This window comes from Taudactylus pleione, unplaced genomic scaffold (genome assembly GCF_031769625.1).
Source record: "Taudactylus pleione unplaced genomic scaffold, aTauple2 ptg000276l, whole genome shotgun sequence".
Taxonomy (NCBI): Eukaryota; Metazoa; Chordata; class Amphibia; order Anura; family Myobatrachidae; genus Taudactylus; species Taudactylus pleione.
In genome coordinates, this window is record NW_028284678.1 from 15507501 (window position 1) to 15533146 (window position 25646).

The 25646-nt window shown below is 43.9% G+C and overlaps 1 protein-coding gene across 1 annotated transcript in view; it reads left to right on the plus strand.

Moving 5' to 3' along the window:
* Window positions 1–2921, plus strand: part of OLIG2 (oligodendrocyte transcription factor 2) — a 4975-nt gene extending 2054 nt beyond the window's left edge. Inside the window, exon 2 of the mRNA XM_088481700.1 lies at window positions 1–2921. This exon is cut by the window's left edge and continues 376 nt beyond it. Coding sequence (XP_088337826.1) covers window positions 1–536 — 536 coding nt within the window. The 3' untranslated portion in view covers window positions 537–2921.
* Window positions 2922–25646: the final 22725 nt, after the last annotated feature.

Below are 25646 nucleotides of genomic sequence, written 5' to 3' on the forward strand. Positions count from 1 at the left end.
TGCCCTACGCGCACGGGCCCTCGGTGCGCAAACTCTCCAAGATCGCCACCCTGCTCCTGGCGCGCAACTACATCCTCATGCTGACCAACTCGCTGGAGGAGATGAAGCGCCTGGTCAGCGAGATCTATGGGGGCCACCACCACCACCATGCGGCAGCAGCAGCTGCAGCAGCGGCCGTCTACCACCCCTCAGCCTGCGGAGGCATGAGCCACGGATCACCTCTCTCTGCGCATCCGGTGGGCCACCCCGTGCACCATCCACTGCTGCCACCCACAGCCGCCTCCCTCACCTCTGGCATCTCGGCGGCAATCAGGGCAGCTCCTCCGCCACCACCACCTCCACCTGCCCCTCCATCCTCACATCCGACCTCTCACGGGCTGCTCAAGTCCCCCAGCCCCGGCTCCGCACCGCTTGGTGGGGGCTTCCCGCACTGGAGTGGCATGCCCTGTCCCTGCAGCATGTGTCAGGTGCCCTCTGCCGCCCACCACCACATGAGTGGGGCCAGCTTGTCTAGGCTCAGCTCGGACGCAAAGTGACTATTTGCCTGAGGGGAGCATCGGGGCTCCCATTGTGCGCACAGTTCTAGATGAGAGGTGGCTTGGAAGGACACTGGCACCGGGTAGGGTAGAGGACTTGTACCATGTTTTAGTGGGACAGCACAATAATCCTGATAGGGATTTCCCTTACTAAGACAAAGGGACGTGACCATTACTGAACCCAAATTCCATTTGGACTGGTTTGTTGTACTGGCACAAACTCCTAGGCAAGGGGCAGAGACTCATTGGCACAAGCACCTAGCCACGGACACTTGCAAATACACTTAGCCAACTGTAGGGACTCACTGGCACAAACACCCCAAGGATGGACACTCACTGGCACAAACACCCCAAGGATGGACACTCACTGGCACAAACACCCCAAGGATAGACACTCACTGGGACAGACACCTAGCTATCTGCAGAAACTCACTGACACAAACTAGAGACACTCAATGGCACAGAAACCTAGCAGAAACTCAAACTGTTTGATTTGATTATGTGGTACAGTTTGTAGCATTCACTGCACTGTTATATAAGGGACACTGTTATTCCATTATTTCATGCAACAAGTCAAAAGTGATGTATTATAACTGTCGTTAAGTTCATGACGTACATGCAATAGACTCCTATGTAACATGTACATAGGAGTCATGAGGCTAGTGTGATACTTGTGTGTTGCCTCTTCTCCCAAAACTGCTTTTGATAAGAACCTATGCTAGCAATAACGACGTGGCTATGATCTGCTATGAAACATGATCCACTCCTTGTGGAATATGGGGCATCTGTTGCCAGTCAGAGAGGGTCAGTCCATTGTCTTGTTGCCTCAACGGTTGCAAAGCTGCAGAAATGGTTTGCAATCAATACCTACAGATCGATGCAAGAGATTGCCACTATGAATAAAGAGATTGCATTGCGCACAGAGCGCAGCAGAGGCACAAATATTCACCTAGGGAGGGACCAGTAGTTTATATGGCGCAAATCGTAGTGGGTCAGTTAGGCTAGAAACAAGTGGTCAAAGCTCTGTTATTCAATATAACGGAGTGCCATCACCTAAGAGGCTATCATACGCCACTTTCCAAGTATTCAAAAAGTTTTCTGAAAATAAAAACAGTTTGCGCCTATTAATTTTGGCGCAAATTTTTATTTTAATCCATGCATTGCCTGTATAGCATCGGTGTCTCTGTAATCCCTTTAGATAGACGGGCCCCCCTGTGAGATCCTGATTGTAGGGACAGCAGACAATGGGCAGACTGAGAACAATGCCATGGAGGGGAGCTGCGCTTCCAAGGGAGAGGTGCATTAGGACAATGTCAGGCAGCTGGGCTGGATACTTGCGCCACGTCCCCAGCAGTTTGTGAAATGAAATACAGGAACATGAAAGGGCTTCAAAAATAGCAACTGCAGTGGGATCAAACTGGATTCTCTGCTGCAAAGACTGTGGTACACAATAGCCAAGACCACCCAGCAATATATAAACACTACCCAGCAATATACTGTATAAACGGGATGTAGTCAATATACCGACGGCCAACCCGTATAATATATCACTAGGAACTGGGATGCTGTAGAGCCACTTTCCAAACTCCAAAAAGTAACTTTCAATGAATGACGTCAGAACATGACACTTCCTCTGCCAATATACTGTAACTCTTCCCTGGCACCGGACTCTTAACCTCCCCCCCCCCCCTTCCTTTTTATTATTATAAAACAGATCTATGCCCCCCTTTTTTTTAGATTAATTTCCTAACATCTATAGCAGAGAGCATATTATAGCACCTCTTTAATAAAAAAAAATAATCTTGTAAATATATAAATATATATCTATATATTATTTAACATCACTCAAGGTACTTTTTTTTTTGTTTTGTTTTTTCTACTTTGTTTGTAATTAACTTGTATTATTTCTTTGGTTCCACAAAAATGTTTAATTGTTTGACCACTAAAGGTAGCTTAAGTTGAAAAAATTTACATGTATGTTTTTGCTTAGATTGTTTGTAAAAATGTCACCCCGACTCAGTTACGGTTTGTTAGTAATTTTTTTTTTTTTTTGCACATTTCTTCAAAAAATAACAAAGTATACATTATTGTTGATTTTGTAGGTGTGATAGATATTTTTTTTCACTGCAGGTTTTTTATACACCTTGCTGCATTTTATGTACAAACCATCACTGCCTGCCTTCCTGGGCAGCAATGATCTAGATCACTGCCTGTCTTGATTCTCAATTCTGTTCTAGATCACTGCCTGTCTTGCTCATTAACGCTGTACAAAATCACTGCCCCACAATTGTTATCACCTGTCTATTTTTGTAAAAAAAAAAAAAAAATTGTTAAAATATTTATTACTTTATTTGGTTTTGACAAAAAAGACAAATGATTGCTAAAAATAAGATTTAAATAAAGTTTTTTTTTATAAAACACAATTAAGTCCAATTAATTCATATCTCTTCAACACGAATTAATTCAAGAAAAAAATATGGTTTTGATGTTGCTGTATTTGTGTACTTATAAATGCAGATTGTATTATTGTCTTGCACAGTTTCATTTAAATACGTTTCCTAAGTTATTCAAGATTTTTTATTATTATTTTAATCAGGAGAAAGCTATTAAATAATTAGATTGTCAGCACTTTAGGACCCCATACATCAGAGATTGATTGCAGCAATCGTGCAATTTGCAGTCGATTGTGTATAAAAATCTTTCCCTTTTTCAATCGATTGTGACAATTCTGCAATCTGCAATCGATTGAAAAAGGGATAGATTTTTATACACAATCAATTGCAAATTGCATGATTGCTGCAATCTCTGATGTATGGGGGCCTTGAGTCTACATATCTTGCCTCTTGATTTGAATTGAACCGCTACCTTGAAGGCATTACCTGATTTTCAGAAATAGAAGATCAATGAACAGATACTATTTATTGGCATATAGATTTCTTCACTACTGTACAGTATTTTATACATCATAATATATGACTCATAAATCATCACAACTCACTTTTGTGTGACTGGTGTAGGTGAGCCCACACATACGGTTATTACTGCAATAATATCACACATCACACTCATAAGTTTTATAAATAGCATCATTATTAATTATTTATGCAACAAAAATCACATGATATGTCATGATTGGTGGCTATATTATACAGTATAGACTCACTGGATGGTATACAGTATTGTTGCATGATACATACAGTACAATAGTACTGTATGTAGTATATAGTGAATGGTATTGAAATGCCAGCAGTTCAAATACCGACTGCGGATGTCTGACAGGATGAAGATCCCGACTGGGGTAGGTAAGTACTATTACCCTCCCCTGTCCCACCCCTAACTCAAAACCCTGGGGTGGTGCCTAACCCTAAATCCCCTCGGGGGTGCCTACTCCTAACCCCCCTTCCCACACCCTAAACCTAGCCTTCCTGGGGGGATGCCTGACCCTAACCTCCCCCCAGTGGCACCTAACTCTAACCCCCCTTCCCCTAGCCTAACCCTAACCCTCCTTAGGGGTGCCTAACCCTAACCTCCCCTCCAAGTGCCTAACCCTAATCCCCCCTCTAAGTGCCTAAACCTAACCCCCCCTTCCCCTAGCCTAAACCTAAGTCCCCCAGGGGGTGCCTAACCCTAACCTCCCAGGGGGGTGCCTAACCCCAAGTCCCCCCGGGGTGCCCTAAACCTAACCCTCCCCCCCGCGGTTGTCCGCTCGCGGTGCCCGGCAACCCTTCGATCAGGATGCCGGGCGCCGGTCTCCCGGCGTCGGAAAAATGACAGGTGTCTAGATTTAGACGCCTGTTATTTAACCCTCGCCGGGATAAAGCAATCGGGAAGCCGGCTGTCGGGCTTACGTCAGCAGGTTTCCCGATTGAATCCCGCAGCAGCGGTGTGACCATCTGGAGTCCTAAGGAAGCTCCAGGCGGCGCTGTTGCAGAGATTCTGGCTGCAGGGTGCCGTTCCAGGCACCCTGCTAGCCGGATACAGGAGCTGTGGGTGAGCAGTGGTGCCGCCCACAGAGCGCTACACTCAATACGGCCGCACCGCTCCCACACCCCTAGTTACAGCCCTGAATCTCATGCTTACCGGCATTTAGGGTTAGGGTTAGGGGGGTTAGGTTAGGTTAGTTTGTATTTACCTAGGGACGATCGGGATTTCCAGTGCTGTCGGGCTGCCGCTGCCATGATCTCTGCATCTGTCGGGCTGACGCTGCCGGAAATCGAACTGCCAGCCATTCGTCAGCTGGTATTTCATACCGAATGCTGCTGCTCCTACAGCCTCCCGGATCATCCTGATGATGCTCCGGGCATTGCTGTAATTATCAGTGTTTGTAGTCCCGCCCCTTCCACGTGACATCATATGGAAGGGGCATGGCCTGCACCGAGCGCCGTGAGCCTTAGTTACGGCTCTGATTAGATCATTGTCGGGATGTGCTTGATGCATCCCGCCCATAGTTATAGGATGGATATGCAGTACTGTATGCAGTCTCGCAGAAGGAGTCGGACAGGGGCAAAGGGATCCGAAAGGCTCCCTCGTCGCAACCTGGGACTCCTTCCCATAGGGAAGGAGCGGGGTGTGCGCTGCGAGCAGGAGGAAACGATGGCGTATGCTCCTGTAGTCAAGCTCTGAATATATCGTATTTTCGGATATTGATGAATTCTGTCTGCGGGCCATTCCGCGAGGGGAAGGTAGGTAGGAGATATCTGTGATATCTCCTGCTTTACCTTCTTGGTGAATGGCCCCATAACTTAATTTCTACAATTGCAGGTAAAAATTAAAATTTTCACCTCCTTTTGTAGAGATTAAGTGATGACGAATACACCCCTAAGTACTGTATATTGTCTCATATGATGATGTATAGGACTGTATGTAGTGTTATAGGATGTATATGCAGTACTGTTTGTAGTCCTATATACTGATATATTGTAGTGTTATAGGATGGATATACAGTACTGCATGTCATACGTGCACGCAGAGGGGGTTTCTGAGTACCTAGGGGGCCGTTGCTTCATCTACCCGCACCCCCTCTCCAGCCGCCGCAGGGAGGCTCCATTTGGTGGGCGCCCGCTGAGATTTTGTTACCAGCGAGCACCCAGCTCCATCCCCGCAGCGGCAGCCGGAGGCTGGAGCTCACTCCTGAACTCCGGCTTCTGGCTCCCGCAGTGAGCATTATGGTAGAGACGTCATGACATCTCTCCCATAGATCTGAGGAGCGGTTCACCTGGATGTCAGCGGACACAGGAGAGGGGATAAGGTAAGTATTGTTTGTATTTTTAATTGTATTTTTTTTGAGGCACTACCACTGGGGGCATTACTATGGGGGGCACTACTATAGGGGGCATTACCACTGGGGGCACTACTATAGGGGGCATTACCACTGGGGGCACTACTGGTGGGGGCATTACTACTGGGGGCACTACTATAGGGGACATTACCAATGGAGAAATTACCACTGGGGGCATTACTACTGAGGACACTACTAATGGGGGTATTACCACTCGGGCCACAACTAATGGGGGCATTACTATAGGGGGCATTACTACCTGGGGAACAACTACTGGGGGCATTACTATTGGGGTAAATGCTATAAGGGGCACTACTACAGGAGGCATTGCTACTGGGGGCACTACTACTGGGTTCATTACTAATGGGGGCACTACTAGTGGGTGCATTACTACTGGGGGCACTGCTAATGGGGACATTACTACTGCGGGCACAACTACTGGGAACATTACTTTTGGAGGCACTACTACAGGGGGCATTACTACAGGGTGCATTACTAAAGGGGGCACTACTAATGGGTGCATTACTACTAGGGGCACTACTAATGGGGGCATTGCATAGGGGGCACTGCATAAGGGGCACCATACTGGGGACACTGCATAGGGGGCACCACTAGTGGGGGCATTGTGTAAGGGGCACTGCTGCTGTGGGCATTGTATAAGGGGCACTACTGCTGTGGACATTGTATAAGTGGCACTACTGTGGGCATTGTATAAGGTTCACTACTACTGTGGGCATTGTGTAAAAGGGGCACTACTGTGTGTCATAACATGAATAAGGGACTACTGTGTGGCGCAAATTGCACTGGTAGTTTACATTTTGTTCGTACTTACTGTTACACATTGTGCATAAGCAAGTTTTATGCCCAGATGCCTTGTTATTTATATTATTTATTGCTATTTATATTAAAACACTTGAAGTACACAATAAAGTGAATGTTGCAGGCTTATTCTGGTTAGACTTTTTTGTCATTGGCTCTGTAACCAATTATTTGGAAACCCCTTCTTTCAAAATCCTGCGGTTGCCACTGATGGGTATACAGTACCGTATGCAGTTTCATAGGATGGATATACAATACTGCATGTAGTGTTATAGGATGGATATATAATACTGTATGTAGTGTCATAGGATGGATATACAGTACCGCATGTAGTTTCATAGGATGGACATACAATACTGCATGTAGTGTTATAGGATGGATATACAGTACTGCATGCAGTGTCATAGGGCGGACATACAGTACTGCAGGTAGTGTCATAGGATGAATATACAGTACCATGTGTCGTTTCATAGGATGGATATATAATACTGTATGTAGTGTCATAGGATGAATATACAGTACCCATACTAACCGACTTCTAAAAGTGCCTCCTTAGGAGAAGAAGAGGGTGGGCGGAGTTAGGGGCGGGAACAGACGATAGCCGTCATTTAGCCCTGCCCCCTCATGGTGAAATGGTGATAATCCCACATATTTGAATAGGGGTGTGACTAAATTACACAATTATCACATAATCGCGTCATTAGGCCCCGCCCCCTACTCGCGGGCCCCCCGTACAGTAAGAAAATTTTCCCCATACTGGGCACTTCACTAGGAAGTCGGTAGAATGCGGAAGAAGTGCCTACTTTCCCCGGGGTTTGGGATGTTACCCAAAAATCGGGAGCTCCCGCAGTTCCCATGAGGGTAGGCAAGTATGAGTACTGCATGCAGTGTCATAGGACGGATATACAGTACTGCATGCAGTATCATGGGACGGATATACAGTACAGCATGTAATTTCATAGGATGGATATATAATACTGTACGTAGTATCATAGGGTGGATATACAGTACTGCATGCAGTATCATAGGATGGATATACAGTACTGCATGTAGTGCCATAGGATGGATATATAATACTGCATGTAGTATCATAGGATGGATATACAGTACTGCATGCAGTGTCATAGGATGGATATACAGTACTGCATGTAGTGCCATAGGATGGATATACAGTACTGCATTTAGTGTCATAGGATGGATATACAGTACTGCATGCAGTGTCATAGGATGGATATACAGTACTGCATGTAGTGCCATAGGATGGATATACAGTATTGCATGTAGTGCCATAGGATGGATATACAGTACTGCATGTAGTGCCATAAGATGGATATACAGTATTGCATGTAGTGTCATAGGATGGATATACAGTACTGCATGTAGTGTCATAGAATGGATATACAGTACTGCATGTAGTGCCATAGGATGGATATACAGTACTGCATGTAGTGCCATAGGATGGATATACAGTATTGCATGTAGTGTCATAGGATGGATATACAGTACTGCATGTAGTGCCATAGGATGGATATACAGTACTGCATGCCGTGTCATAGGATGGATATACAGTATTTATTTATTATTTTATTTATTAACAGTATCTTATATAGCGCAGCACATTCCGTTGCGCTTTACAATTGGAAACATTGATAGAACAAAACAGGGTAATAACAGACAGACATAGAGGTAAGAGGGCCCTGCTTGCAAGCTTACAATCTATAGGGAAATAGGCATTGATACACAAGGATAGGTGCTATATATTGCAATTTGGTCCGGCCAGAATGCAGAGTTTCTTGGTGGGCTGCATGATCCAGTCACACAGGAAAGTCGGCAAAATGTCAGGAGTATGTGAAAGAAAGACAATATGTGAGGTTATGTGTGGACTGTGAGAGGGGATGTAATAAGACATGGAAGCTATGAAGGTTATGTGGTCGGTTCTGGAATCTGATAAGCTTGTCTGAAGAGGTGAGTTTTCAGGGAACGCTTGAAGGATTGAAGAGTAGAGGTAAGTCTTATTGTGTGTGGTAAGGCATTCCATAGAGTGGGTGCAGCCCGAAGAAAGTCCTGTAACCGTAAATGGGAGCAAGTAATACGCAAGGATGAGAGACGCAGATCTTGTGCTGAGCGGAGAGGTCGGGTTGGGAGATATTTTGAGATGAGTGAAGAGATGTATGTTGGTGTAATTCGGTTAATGGCCTTATGTGTAAGTAACAGTATTTTGTATTGAATACGGTAGAAAACCGGCAACCAATGGAGGGACTGACAGAGCGGGGCAGCAGACGATGAACGTTTGGCAAGGAAGATAAGCCTTGCAGCTGCATTCATAATGGATTGTAATGGCGATAGCCTGTTTTTGGGAAGACCAGTAAGGAGACTATTGCAATAGTTAATGCGGGAAATAATGAGTGCATGGATTAGAGTTTTTGCATTGTCTTGTGTGAGATATGGTCGAATTTTGTATATGTTTTTTAGATGTATGTAACATGATTTTGAGACAGATTGAATGTGGGGAACAATGGACAGTTCAGAATCAAGGATGACACCAAGGCAGTGAGCTTGTGGGGTGGGGTGGATTGTTGAGTTATCAACAGTGATAAAGAGATCAGATTGGTAACTGTTATTGGCCGGTGGAAATATAATTAATTCTGTTTTAGAAATATTAAGTTTCAGGTAGCGAGATGACATCCAAGATGAAATGGCAGAAATACATTCAGTGACACGGACCAATACAGATGGTGATAAATCTGGAGAGGATTGGTAGATTTGAGTATCATCCACATACAGATGGTACTGAAATCCAAAAGAGCGGATTAGTTTGCCAAGAGAGGTGGTATAGATTGAGAATAGCAAAGGACCTAAGACAGAGCCTTGCGGTACTCCAACTGATAGAGGTAGCGAAGAGGAGGTTGAAGCAGAAAAACGAACAGAAAAAGAGCGATCAGATAGGTAGGAAGAGAACCAAGAAAGGGCTGTGTCCTTAAGACCTAGGGATTGTAATGTTTGTACGAGAAGAGAGTGGTCAACAGTGTCAAAAGCAGCAGAGAGATCTAGAAGAATTAGAAGTGAGTAATGGCCTTTAGCCTTGGCAGTGACCAAATCATTTACTACCTTAGTCAGTGCTGTCTCTTTGGAGTGCTGGGAACGGAAGCCAGACTGAAGTGGGTCCAATAAGTTGTGGGTGTTAAGAAAGTGTGTGAGGCGGGTGTAGACAAGTCTCTCCAGTAGCTTGGAGGGGCATGGGAGCTGGGAGATAGGACGGTAATTAGAGAGAGTGTTAGGGTCAGAATTTTGTTTTTTCAGAATGGGAGTAATCACTGCATGCTTGAACAGTGATGGAAAGATGCCAGTAGAAAGAGAGAGATTACAGATTTTAGTTAGGGTTGGAATGAGCACAGGAGACAGAGCTTTACTAATTTGTGAGGGTATAGGATCTAGAGGAGAGGTAATAGAGTAGGAGGATGAGAAGAGTGTAGATACTTCATCTTCATTTGTGGGGTCAAATGAAGAGAATGTGCCAGAGGGTAAAGGTAGGGAATTGAGTAGGTCACTAGCTGAGGAAGGGAATAACATTTCATTTTCGGATATTATCAATCTTGTCCTTGAAATAGGAAGCAAGATCTTATGCACAGATAGTAGCAGGTGGCTTGGGTGAGGGAGGGGTAAGAAGCAGTTTAAATGTATTAAAAAGTCACTTGGGGTTAGAGGCTTGAGCAGAGATAAGAGATTGGAAATATATTTGCTTGGCAGTGTCCAGAGCAGTACGATAAGAGTTGTAGATAGACTTATATGTGAGGAAGTCACTTGGAGTATGAGACTTTCTCCACTGATGTTCTACTTTATGTGAGAGTTTTTGTAGATGCCTTGTTAAGTTAGAATGCCACAGTTGACGTCTGAGTCTACACGGAGTGTGATGCGTAGCTGGAGCTACTTCATCGAGGGCTTTTACTAGAATCTGGTTTAGGTGTGATGCAGCAGTCTCAGGAGAAGTGAGTGCAGAAATTGGTGAGAGTCGTTGTTGTAGAGAGGTAGATAGTTGTTGAAGGTTAATCACATTAATATTTCTGCTGGTTTTAGGAGGTTTAGTTGATTTCACTGACATTGAGGTTGATGTAATGGAGGAAAGTGTGCAGGTGATAAGATTGTGATCTGAGAGAGGGAAAGGAGCATTAGAAACTGAGCATAGTCTGGTAAATACAAGATCAAGGCAGTGGCCCTCCTTATAAGTAGAGGAGTCAGTCCATTGGGAGAGGCCAAGAGAGGAGGTTAGAGAGAGTAGTTTGGAGGCATGAGGAGATTGTGGACTGTCAATGGGGATATTGAAATCACCCATAATGATGGTGGAGATGTCTGAGGATAGGAAGTGAGGGAGCCAGGCTGAAAATTTTTCCAGAAATTATTGGGGTGGCCCAGGCGGGCGATAGATAACAGCAACTCGCAGAGAGAAAGGGGTGAAAGTCCTGATAGAATGTACTTCAAATGATGTAAATGTGAGTGAAGGTACCTGTGGGAGAACTGTGAATGTGAAAGATTGGGAGAGTAATATTCCTACCCCACCTCCTTTACAATTGCTAGGCCTGGATGTGTGTGAGAAGTGTAGGTTACCATGTGAAAGTGCAGCAGGGGAGACAGTGTCTGATTGTGTTAGCCATGTTTCTGTTATTGCCAGAAGGTTGAGGTTAGTTGAAATAAAGAGGTCATGGATGGATGTTAGTTTGTTGCAGACAGAGCGTGCATTCCATAAGGCACATTTTAGTGACTTGAATGGTGAAGGGAGGCATGCAATGTTTATGAGGTTAGCTGGATTTATAGTTCGTTGTGGGTGTGGCATGTGGGTTGGGCCTGGATTTGGAGATATGTCACCAGCTAATAGAAGCAACAGGAGCGAGATATAAATATATTTGTGGGATTTGACTGAATGTTTGTTATGGCGAGAGATTGTGGATGTTATTGTCAATGTGTATAGATAAGTTAAAAGCTCATATGTGTTTGTAAGAGAAGAGGAAAGTAATGAGGCAGCAATATGTACAGAAGGATGAGCTGCAGGGAGAGTAAAGGATGTAGTAGTCTTAGAGATGATTCCATGGAGTGAGATCATTAATAGAAGTTTCTGATACATTTTTGCAATACATTCATAAATGTACAACACACAAACTACTGGTAAGGAATGATATTGTTATTACCTTGTCGTAGATGTTGTTCAATGTTTGTTCAACTGTTTTTTTTAACTGTTATATAATTACACTTTGTGTTATAACACACTTAGGGCCTGATTCAGACCCACTCGCGAGCGGCTGTCCGCTCGCAAGTGGGTCGATGGTCTGCACTGAGCATGCGCACGACGGAGGGAGCTCCGTCGTGCGCATGCGCCAGACACGACGAGCGAAGGACTTTCCTTCGCTCGTTGTGTCCGATCAAAGGGGGCGTGCTGTCAATGTTGATTGACAGCACGCCCCCTTTGGTGGGCGTGCCGGGGGCGTGCCTCCCTGACGGGGGCGTTCCCACGGGAACGCCTCCCGTCAGAAGCCGGCCCACTGACATCACTAGTGATGTCAGTGGGAGTGATTTTGGCTCTGATAGAGCCAAAATCACTCCGGAGCTTGCGGTTGAAAACCTCACCCGCAGGCTCCGGCTCGCAATTTCGATGGTCGCGATGGTCACGACCATCGCGGCCATCAAAATGCACGCTCGTATAGCCTGTGGGTGGTGACCCACAGCTATACGAGCGTCCAGGAGGACGCTCCATGAAAATGGAGCCCGGCCCTCATGCAGAGCGTGCGCTCTGCTCAGAGCGTACGGCTCTGAATGAGGGCCTTAGTGCTTATAATACGGCTGCCATCGTCATCCACGGCTGCCTCTATACTGATTCAAAACTTAAAGAAAGTCTGATTGAGACATGCTACAGCTGAGCACAAATGCTAACTAATCAATGAAGAAATTTGGCACTGGGTTTGTGTAAACACAAGCAGTATCCTACCATAAACTATGCATCACTGAACAACATCCCCCACCCAGGTAATACAAAATACAATACAGTACTGCATGTAGTGTCATAGGATGGATATACAGTACTGCATGTAGTGCCATAGGATGGATATACAGTACTGCATGCAGTGTCATAGGATGGATATACAGTACCGCATGTAGTGCCATAGGATGGATATACAGTACTGCATGTAGTGTCATAGGATGGATATACAGTACTGCATGTAGTGTCATAGGATGGATATACAGTACCGCATGTAGTGTCATAGGATGGATATACAGTACCGCATGTAGTGCCATAGGATGGATATACAGTACTGCATGTAGTGCCATAGGATGGATATACAGTACTGCATGTAGTGCCATAGGATGGATATACAGTACTGCATGTAGTGCCATAGGATGGATATACAGTACTGCATGTAGTGTCATAGGATGAATATACAGTACTGCATGTAGTGCCATAGGATGGATATACAGTACTGCATGTAGTGCCATAGGATGGATATACAGTACTGCATGTAGTGTCATAGGATGGATATACAGTACTGCATGTAGTGCCATAGGATGGATATACAGTACTGCATGCAGTGTCATAGGATGGATATACAGTACTGCATGTAGTGCCATAGGATGGATTTACAGTACTGCATGCAGTGTCATAGGATGGATATACAGTACTGCATGCAGTGCCATAGGATGGATATACAGTACTGCGTGCAGTGTCATAGGATGGATATACAGTACTGCGTGCAGTGCCATAGGATGGATATACAGTACTGCATGCAGTATATCCATCCTATGGCATGTAGTGCCATAGGATGGATATACAGTACTGCATGTAGTGTCATAGGATGGATATGCAGTACTGCATGTAGTGCCATAGGATGGATATACAGTACTGCATGTAGTGTCATAGGATGGATATACAGTACTGCATGTAGTGCCATAGGATGGATATACAGTACTGCGTGCAGTGTCATAGGATGGATATACAGTACTGCATGCAGTGCCATAGGATGGATATACAGTACTGCATGCAGTATATCCATCCTATGGCATGTAGTGCCATAGGATGGATATACAGTACTGCATGTAGTGTCATAGGATGGATATGCAGTACTGCATGTAGTGCCATAGGATGGATATACAGTACTGCATGTAGTGTCATAGGATGGATATACAGTACTGCATGTAGTGCCATAGGATGGATATACAGTACTGCATGTAGTGCCATAGGATGGATATACAGTACCGCATGTAGTTTCATAGGATGGATATACAATACTGCATGTAGTTCCATAGGATGGATATACAGTACCATGTGTAGTTCATGTGATGGATATATAATATTGTATGTAGAGAAGTAGGATGAATATACAGTACTGTATGTGCAGTAGAGTCAGAAAATGGCTGTACTATAGTATATGTACTTTAGGGTGGATATACAGTTCTCTAATTAGCGTTTTAGGATATACATTATAGCAGTCTTGTAACCCCCCTTTTACCTCTCTAACAGGGTCACCAGGTTACTAACTCCTATGTAATCTCTTTTTTTCCCACCCTTAAACTCATTTGTTACTCCTAATGTATGCACCCTTAGCATACCTCTAAGTGGTATACATCCCCAATGTCAGTGCCTCCACCCAAGTACTTATGGTTTATGTGGGTCTACTTGGGAAAACCCAATAGTTAAAATATATATAGTGTGGTGTATAGATAATGTGTAATCACAATACAATACTTTATCATTTCACTTCACATTTACCACCAATGTCTTTTCCTTCCATAGATTCCGCAGTAATGGATCTCCTACTATAATCACTCCAGGTAAGTAAACATATAGAAGTTAACTTGTCATATATTACTTTTATGAAGGACTTAAATGAAAGCTGTTTCCCATACATAGGCATTCACTTTACATTTGAGATAACATTAATGACAATGCAGTAACAATATTATTACAAATTACAATGTTTATACTACTACCTTGAATATGGCACCTAATATCCTAAACTTCTAAGTAATAAAGTATTACAATCCTAAGGACTAAGGATATAAATATTTCAAGTTCTTAAATCACAGATACTGTCCCTAGTATTAGTCTTAGTGGTGAAATGTTTCCACTTTTTAATAGTCACAGTAGTGCTCCAAGGTGATATGCATGAGTCCTTAGGTTGCCATAAAGTTCAAGTCCAGCAACTGTAACATAAACTGAAACCTTGGAATGAACGAACAATATATTTCATCGCTTTGACAAATGTAATACTGTGGTTTTAATTAAAGTCGGAGCACTAGGCTATGTGCTGAATTATCAATCCACTGTTCAGTATCTGCTGGGGAATGTACAGAAGATTATGTTTCCTCTGCTACCGTAAAGTTCCTCTCTACATATCACACTGAGGGGTCTATGTACTAAGCAGTGATAAGTGACAGGGTGAAAAGTGATAAGTATGTGATAAGTGCCAGCCAATCAGCTCCCAACTGTCATTTTTCAAACACAGCCTGTGAGATGACAGTTGGAAGCTGATTGGCTGGCACTTATCACAGACTTATCACTTTTCACTCTGTCACTTATCACTGCTTAGTACATAGACCTCTCTATATTTTCCTATATATATCTACTTCTCCCAGCTGAGCAATACTAGATCCTTTGTTAGGATGCCCCTTCTTCCTGCCTTTGTAAATCAGCTTATGCTGCTTCTTATGGCGGTGCCTCTAGAGATGCTCTCTGTGCACTTTTAACACCTCACTTGAAACCTCTCGCACTTATGCTTTCTTAAAAGTAAGGCTATATTTTCCTCCAACTTGCTTTTAGATTATAGCCCATACAGTTCGCCGGGGACTGTGTCGTGCCCCCATCCCCGATGGCCTCTGCAGCAAATGTACGGGTGTTCGGCTGACTGCACATACACACAACATTATGTGCAGATATATCTGCCATCAGCTGTGCTGCCATGGGCCAAATGTAATAGGGTGAGAGTTTAGAAAATGTGACAGTTTTCTCACACTTTTTAAACTTGGCCAATGTAATAGAGTCAGAGAACACAGCAACAGAGCAAACTTGCATGTTCTTCAGACTCAAAAAAGTCTCATGATTTAAAATCTCATCCAGATGCTTTCACATTTTCAAGATAAAACTCGATCAATATGAGAGGTTACTGCTAAACTCTCACATGTAATAAACTCTCACCCTATTACATTTGGCCCAATATTTCTGTGAACAACGACGTTCACAGGCATATTGACTCTCATTCAGAGTCGGTCGTAAGCCTAACGACTGCAAAACTGAAAAAGGAAGCGATCGCACGGCCGGTCGGTCACAACCAAAGTGACGCCCATACGTGAACAATGCACCTCCTCTAGCTAGCGAGTGATAGCAGCTAGCGATCGAGTCAGTCGTTGTCAGTCGTTGTCAGTCGCTGTATGTTAATTTTCTTCTGATGGTTGCGGCCGCTTGTGTTGTGTGCAAATTACTCCAAAAATTACCAAAAAACCGCATAGAATAAGCCATCCCCCTGAAATATATTTATTCTTATTATTCTCTAATGCAAATGCAGCTGAATCAATTACAAGCCAATTAGCAGTGTTATTAGCTACAACAAACGATTATTAGCTGCTTGCATTGTGTGGCTCAAAATAGAAACATCAATCCGAACATCAGTAACATTCGATAGTATCGATTGCACTCTGGGGCTTGAGAGAGCACGTACCCAACCTCAAGCTGTACGATCAGCCAGGCCTCTAACCTGCTCGCAGATTGATGTTTTACTACTTCCGGCCTTCTATGTCGGTCGTAGCAGGTAATTTATGTACGCCCCTAAAACACCCTGAAAACGGTGAGGAACGCCTGCGTTTTCAGATCACCATCCCGTCAACACCCACAAACGGCCTTTCATGTCAATCAACTCTCGGAAGCCATTTCCTGCTCGTAAGCTGTAAGATCGACATCATTTTGGATCGCAAGGACTCGTACGCACATGCGCACAACTAACCGTACGCATGCGTGGTTTGGAAACATTGGATGCGTACGACCGAGCGGCCGCTTACGACCGACTCTGAATGAGGTCCATTGTCTGTACACACTGGCCGATGCACACACAACAAATCGGCAGTTCAATTCAAAGGGCGAGATGTCGGCCAGTGTGTAACCAGCATTACAACAGCAGTAAGAGGGGGGATGTGTTACTATAGAGGTGAGGGAGAGGAATGTGTTACTACACAGATTCGGGAGGGGAATGTGTTACTATAGAGGTGAGGGAAGGTGTTACTGCACAGGTATGGGAGGGGAATGTGTTACTACACAGCTGAGGGAGGGGAATGTGTTACTACACAGGTGAGGGAGGGGAATGTCAAATGTGTTACTATGAGGTGAGGGAAGGGAATGTGTTACAACACAGGCAAGGGAGGGGAATGTCTTACTATACAGGGATGAGCTGGGGTAATGTGCTACTCGAGTGGTGAGGGAGGGGAATTAGTTACTAGAGGTGTGAGTGAAAGTAATGTGTTACTACATGAGTGAGGAAGGGATCGTATTTCTACACAGGTGAGGGAGAGGAATGTCGAATGTATTACAACACAGGTGAGGAAGGAAAATGTGTTACTAAAGAGGTTAGGGAGTGGATGCATTACTATAGAGGTGAAGGATTAATGTGTTACTGGAGTGGTGAGATGGAAATGGAAACAGTAAATATCTAAGGTCAACCCTGGTGAAACCAGGTACATCAGCTAGTAGTTTCAACAGACAGATTAAAAATACATTATGTAGTGTCATAGGATGTATATGAAATAGTGTTTATAGTTTCATAGGATGGATAGAGAGCATGTAGCATATATTAAAGCATATTTAGTACAATATGCTCTTTCATAGGGAATGTATATAATATATTCTAATAAGACTATATTTATAATAAACCAATCAGAGTAAACCATTCTTCCCAATATGTGTTAATTCCGCTCCAGGACACATGTAGAGGAGATGGATGTGTAGGGGAGTGGGGAGGTGACATTGCGGCATTTTGCTCTGCCCACCAATGCCTCTAATTGTGGCATTATGCTATTATGATAATTTACACTGAGATCTGCGTCATCAAGCCCCTTGTTCCGCCCATTTAACTAGGAGGCGAGTGGGGTGCAGGTGGGTGCCCTACTTTTCCAGAAGTCCGTGGGAAAGTTGGCAACTATACAACTTATACAACATGGGCGTCTGACAAGCAATTATTTTAAATGAGGGTGGGTTGAGAGAGGAAGGGATCCGTATGCAGCCACCGTGCGGGCTCCCTCCTCTCTCTGCGACGCAATTGCTAGCCGACTTTGGCTCTGTATGGGTTAACAGGAATATGGCATCCATGCCATTTTCAGTGATTTCTGTACTGTGCATGCGCAAATCTCCGGGAAAATGGCAGCAGTGCCATTTTCTTAGTGATAAGTGCAGCACCGATGCCGGACTCCGGGCAGGTAAGTACTAAATAGGTACAGGGTGTGTGGTGTAGGCTCCCTAGACCTATAGGCCCATATGCACTGCACAGTCTGCACCCATTATACTGTAGATGCACCAATGATTTTATATCCATTATAAGGAAGAATTGTATTAGCAGGATAAAACTCTTAGACAAGTTAGCTTAGTTAATGTCATGTTGCGAGCAGTTAATGAGTGGGTTGTGGCCTCTGCTCATTAGTGTTGGAAATGATGTGTGTGTGCAGCTGTTAATATTGCAGACTATTGTAGGTACACACCAGCGGGTGGCTCACACTATGAACAGCCCAGTTACCTAACCAGTGATGAAGTATAGTAGGTACAGTTGTACTCACTGTTACATACACACTGGTAATGGAGCAGAGCTTGAGCGAAGTGGCACTCAATACAGCTCACCAGCCAGTGAGTGTATGCTGCAAACTGGCAGCGGTACAAGGATGCTGGGACAGCTCTATAAACTGTTTCCCACCATATCACACTTACATAGTAAAAATGGCTGCAGTCACATGTGCAGTAGCACATCAGGTTGAAGGTCAGACCTCCCTGCAGACTCTAGGTCCTAATGCCCAGCATGTATGCACAGTGAGTAAGTGCTGTACAGGGACAGCTTTATTTTTCATGTTTTATTCATACATTCCTACTCTCCTGGAATAAACAGGAGACACCCGTACTTGGGAGAGTAGAGCAGCTTCAATGATCAAGCCTAATTCCCTGTGAGGTGGGTGGTCCGGGGCCTTGATGACGTAATTTTTTGGTGAAATGCGTAATCCTGCCTCCCTGCTGCACTATGCCGCAAATTGCAGCATTGCACAGTGCAATACTCTGCCCAATGCCACCCGCTTCTCCCAACTGGACCTCTCCCTCCGGAACACTGCAGACGGCCAATGAAAATTGCAGACAACTTTGGTTTTATTTTGTTTAGTTGTAACCTCTGTGAGGGCAGCCTGCTGCCTCTTAATAACCTGTACCTTTGTCCACGTCTTCATTATCCTGCTAAACCACGTGTAGCCATTTACGATTTGCTCCGAGCCCCTATTGTCCTGGGCTTCCAGTTGACACCACTTACCAGCCTTATCCGCCTCTGTAGGGAGGAGATACAAGAAGAACGGCTTTACCAATTAGTACTGCTATGAGCAAGACACTGGCAGGAGCAGGTGAGAATTAGGGGACACTAATTAGGAAATGTTCTTTGTCTCTATTAAAAGTCAATAATTGGCCGTGAGACAGATGCAGCACATCAGTCGGAACAGAAGCTGGAGAAATCTGCAGTGCTGGCTTAGAGTAAGCACACTTCTGCCCAGAGGGCTGGCTACTGCTGCCACAACACACAACAGGTGGGGAGAGGGAGGTGAGACTGCCTGTAATCCTGCTGTAATGTGGCAGGATTTGCAGGTACAGGAGATACTGCTAAGGAGGTGACAGATAGTCCCTTCTCCTAATCCTCCCTGGAGTAATACAGACTGGGCTGATTTAACCCACTGCCTTCCAGACAGATTTATGAGGAATTTGTTCTCTCTTTGTTAACTCAATTACAGAATCCAGTTTATTTCTTTATTTGGCCTAATAATTTGCAAATACTCAGTAAGTGCTAGGAACACACCTTCCCACAGAAATGATTGCAATCAATGCACGGTAGAGATTGCATACTGACACTGCATTGACGTGGGAACTTTCACTAAACCATAGCAACTTATCAGACACTTGCTATCATTGTCTTACGTGCACTAGACAGATGAAGTGATTGCTGATTGGTTCAGAGCAAAGTTTGCACCAAAATGATTTGTTAGTAAACAGACTTTCATGTTTAATACCTATATAGGGCACACTTATTGTTCTATCTGTAGCAAACTGGCTGAATGACAGAATTCCAGGCATTTTTTTTTAGGTTATTGTAGAGATCAACTCACCCCCTGAGGATAATGCGATTCCCATGAGAAGGATTCTGGCAGCTCTGATTATGGCCCATATTCAATTTGAGGCGAAAAGCCGTTTTCGCGTGTTTTTGGCTGAAACTTTTCACTGATGACGTCATTTTGCCAGGTGGGAAAGTATTGCCGTATTCAATTTGGAAGACTTTTCGCCTAGGCAGAAAGTCAATGCAATGTAATAAGCGAAAAAGTTTCACCTATGAATAGCAGGCGGAAAAAAGTGCAGAATTGGGGTTTTGGGGTGCAACATTGTGGGAACCCCCGTGCAGCCTTCAGACAGTCCCCCAAAGGTTAACTGTATCAAAAAAGAAAAAAAAACACTTAAGAACACCCCAAAAAATCACTTTGAAGTTGGGGGTGAAAAAAAAAAATGTTGGGGGACACAGTTAAAAACTAGCGAACTTGACTCTGGGGGGGTCAGCAAGTATGCCCCAGGTATTTTTTTCATTGCAGGGGCTTGAGGCAGGTGGATTTTTCACGTTTTTTTTAAACTTTAGCAACTTTAAAATATGCTGGCCCAATTTGTAAGTACCCCAAATTTGCTGGGATAAGTTATTTTCTGCAAAAAAAACTTCAGAATACTATTCTTCACCACTTATACAAAAACGCTATGTAGCACCTATTGAGCCAGTTTAAAAACACCAAATACCTTCAGCAAGCCAAATTGGGGGGTACCATAGCTAACCCCCATGTCAGAGCATCTTTTGGGTGGTGTCAGGCTGATTTCCCCAAATCTGACAGTACTTTCCGCCTGTTCAAGTTTCGCTGGGTCCCGTTTTCGCCTACTTTCAAATTGAATACGGGTATACGCGAGCACGCGCGGGATGCTTTTCTGCCTACAAAACATGCGATGTAGGCGAAAAGTCTGGGAGGTGGAAAAGTATCGCGGGTCCGCTCAAATTTAATACGGCTCTATATCTCATTCCATGCCCCCATGGGTTAATGGAATTTAAGTTCTGGAGAACTACCACTGAATCCCAAGCTCTGAGCACTTGTATTGGACGGCTGCAGTTTTTTTTTTTTTTTTTAATAAGAGGCATTTAAAAAAAAAAAAACACCAAAAAACTACAATTTTAAAAGTATTTTTTTTTGCAACTTTTATTTAGAACCTGATAGGCTTTTTGATGCAAATGAAGAACTGCCAAGCTTATGCCGCCACTCCAGGGAGTGTGACTCTCCAGGTTTCAGCAGCTGCACGTCCAGTCATAAGCTGCCTGTGCTTGTTATAAAACATAAACTAGTACAGTACGTGTGGAGGGTGAGTGTCTGTGTTGTGGAGACAGTACATTTGCAGACTGCACTAGTTTTGCTGGGCCATAATATGAGCGTTGCACTGTAAGACCAGACGTAGGGTTTGAGTATCAGATTCTACAAAAAAAAGTAAAAAATAAATGTTTATGCCACTTTCAGACAGAAAATATCAAAAAACACGGATTTTTCCAGACTTTTGCGTACCGTGTTGTTTTGCCATTCTCTGTCTGTACCCAGACAGAAGAGCAAATTACCGGGTCAAAAATTTCAACCCGGTAATTTGCTGATTTACATGGGTATTTCTTCTGTCTGACTGAATTCCCGTGTCTCCGACCCTGGTAAATTCCTGGGTCGAAGTCCCAGGAATTTAGACCCGGGATGACCTTTTCAATCAGAAAAAGCTCCCGTGTAAATCACCAAATTACCGGGTTGAAAGGTTTAACATGGTAATTTGGATTTCTGTCTGAAAGGGGTATTAGAAATACAAGGAAAAAAATAATTTTAACCCCATCACTGTGGAGGGCGAGTGGGGCTCATCCTCTGCATATGCCGTAAGACATTAATTAGTAAACGGAAAAATGCTTTTTCTTAGCTTTAATTTATCAATAAAGCAGTTTTTTTCTCCGGTGGCGGTACCACTGCTGTCTTTGCTAAATAGGATCCCCCATACTCTCAAATTAAAAGCTATTGCCAAAGGCAGTCAGTGAGGGATATACCCAGCGATAGATGCTGATAGTTATTGGTGGCCTGGGGGCTTTACTTGATAGAGAAATGGCTTTTCTCCATATCTAAAATAAATCCTTCAAGCTTGTAAAGTACTAATCTGCAGGCTTAGTCGATGATACTATTGCTGAGAAACCATGGACAGCTCCTCTGCTTATAGTGCAGATGTTCATTTTTGTTCAAACTATTTGTACATTCAAGAGGCTGTACAGACAGATACCAGTGACTCTCTTATTGTAGATTAAGGTCTGCTGCAGAGATCTGTGTTTTAAGGCCTGAGATTAATGTGCTGCATTCTTAATTATGCCCCTTCGATAAATTAGCCACTGTGACGGCATACACAGCTTGAGTACTCTGCGTGAGACTTGCAATTTTTGAGACAGGTCAGAGCTCCTGTAGCTGTGCATGACGGCCCGATGTACTTTGATGTTACCTATTTGTACGCAGGAATGCGAGGTATTACGGATGTGAGAAAGTGGGCATCTCTATGCTGGCTGAGCGGTGGCAGACATTAGCATATTTTCACTGCGTGCCGTTATGGAGCTCCGATCGCAATTGTGATCTTTGCTAAATCATGCCCGTAGTCCCAGAGCAGTGTAAAAAAATGCAAGATACATTATGCTGTCAACCATACATTCATCCCTGCATTAGTCCCTTTAGCGCTAATAGTCAGAAAAGAATGCAAGAGAATCGACCTGGGCACAAGTGTTTGCTTTGCATCAATTTTTGGCATTCCACCTGCCTATCAATCTGTAGGTTCCCCTTGTGCTGCTAAAACAGATCTGAACCATCAAGACATGGACTCTTTCAGACCTCTGCAGGTGTCCTTGGCACCAAGACGCTAGCCTGTTTTTCCAGCACGTGCTACAGATGCTCGAGAGGCTTAGGATCTTGACCTCTTTGTCATGCTCCATAAACCATTTCTGAACAATGTTTGCAGTGTGGCAGGGTGCAGTATCCTGCTGAAAGAGGCCACTGCCATCAGGGGATACCGTGGCCATGAAGAGGTGTATCTGGCCTACAGCAATGATTAGGTAGGTGGTACGTGTCAAAGTAACATCCACATGAATGCCAGAACCTAAGGTTTCCCAGCAGAACACAGTGCATCCTGGTGCCATCTCTTTCCCAGGTGCCATCTCTTCCCCAGATAAACGGCGCACACGCATCCGGCCATCCACAGGATGTAAAAGAAAACAGTGAATGAATCAGACCAGACCACCTTCTTCCATTGCTCTATGGTGCAGTTCCCCACTGTAGGCACTTTTGGTGGTGGACAGGAGTCAGTATGGGGCACTCTGACCGTTCTGTGGCTACACAACCCCATATACGGCAAGCTGCAATGCACTGTGTGTTCTGTCACCGTTCTATCACAGCCAGCATTAACTTTTTCAGCTATTAGTGTTACAGTAGCTTTATTGTGGGATCGGAACAGACAGATATATCCAAGCACATGACAGGTGCCATAGCTTCACCTGTCAGTGGTTTAATATTAATATGTGTGTATATGTAGATATACACATACATGTGCTTATGTGCTTATATATATATATATATATATATATATATATATATAATATGTGTGTATATATATATATATATATATATATATGGGTCTTGTTAATCCCTATAACTACAGTTCTGACAGTTAAGATAGAAATCCCTTTGTTGTATCTTTAAAAAGCGACTGACAAGATGTCTATATTTCCTCCCAGTGTAGTGCCCCAGTATGCACACCATCTGGCTCAGGTATCTCTTAGGCTGATTGTAGCAAAGTCCAATTAGCTGGTGGTTGGAGTAATGACTGCCCCGTGCACATGTCGGGCAGTATCAGCTTTCACTCCCTATACATTCCCCGGCATCCGTTTTTACCCTGTGTAAGCAGTGAAATCCCTCTGCTTTCAATAGGCAATAATTGCATGTTCTACCACCTAGTTGGATGTATGTACAAACACAATGGTATAACATTACATACTGTTCAGGTGGTGGCTTAAATAGTAAATATTATTTTCCTATGCAATGTGACATTTCATAAAGTGGAGAGAGGTAAAGGGGTCTATTTACTAAGCCTTCAATGGAGATAAAGTGAACGGAGATAAAGTACCAGCCAATCAGCTCCTAACTGCCATGTCACAGGCTGTGTTTGAAACGTGACAGTTCAGAGCTGGTTGGCTGGTACTTTATCTCCGTCCACTTTATCTCCATCCAAGACTTAGTAAATAGATCCCAAAGTACCAACCAATCATCTCCTAATTGTCACACCCATAAAATTAACAGCCATTCTGGTTAGTAGCGCCTTCCCGCCCATCGTATTGAAATTGATTAGTAATAAACAAACAGAAACATAGCAAGATTTTGGGTAGGTAGGAGGGGCTTTCAACTTAATAAAAGAGGCTGGGCTAATTTGAAATCTAGTCTTAAATAGCTAAATATGTTCACCTTTAATAATCTGATAGGCTACCCAACAACCAATAAAATAAACAAACCAAAGAAAACTACCTAGCAACAAATTACCTAATATAAGTAAAGCTTTGTGCTTATGCAGTCCTCAGCTGCTTTCACATTGAGAGACTGGATGGTGCATCTAGTGCAGACAAGATGGACACTATTTCCCAGCTTAATGAGAAGGTGAAAGCCATGAAAGGTAGAATAGAGAGTGCAAAGAAAAGTCTGCAAATCAATGAACAGAGGTGGAATCAGTAGTACCAGCAAAAAATCCAACAGTTAGCCAGACACAGTAGAGCCGTAGAGAAGCCACCAATAAACATTGCCTAGAATTTCCCAGTGTTCATTAGGGCAATTGAATCCCATGAAAGTGACACCAAGTAGAACAGGACCAGCTTGGACACTACAGACTGCATTATGCTGGCATGGAGTAGACAGCTAGTCCATCAGTCAGCAATCAGACTTTTGCTAGTTGATGTTGAAGTTTGTGTGGGCAACAAACTCCTTGTCACAAGATCAAGGTTGACCACTGGGCAGGTACAGCCTTTATACAAGTAGAACTTTGTGACAGGTTGCAGAGCACAGAAGAGACGATTCTGGAAACAGATCTTCAGCAGGGCTGTCAGAAGATCTATCAGGCCCTGGTACTGGGAGTGCAATGCCAAGTGTGTGTGTGTGTGTGTGTGTGTGTGTGTGTGTGTGTGTGTGTGTGTGTGTGGGTGGGGTGGGGGGGTGAAGGGGTGCTCACATGCCCATTGTTGAATCTTTTTTTTTCATGATGGAGGGGGCATTGCCACACCATACTGGGAGCATGGCTGTGCCACCCAGGCAGGTCCTGGCTTAGGTACTTCTTCCCCCAGCTAGAAGGTGCAATTATGAACTTTTGCAAAACCATATTGCACTGCAGGTTAAAAGTGCAGATACATTTATTGTAGGGAAGAAGACATGTTATAGTTAAACTCTTATATAGCAGTGATAAAATAAAGCTGCCCAGTACCTGTGTGCTACATGCACCAGTGCATTGTATTATGGTTTGTCTAAGTGAAAATTTGCAGTCTAACTGTAAATGAGACCCATTGTGTTTGATGGAATGGTTGTGGCTTGGAAATGGTTGGCTTAATGACCTTTTAGGGTACAGTATGTCTGTAGTGAATTATACTAAAGGGCGGAGGGTATAATGTTAATCACTAGAGCACTTGGCAGAGAGTGAT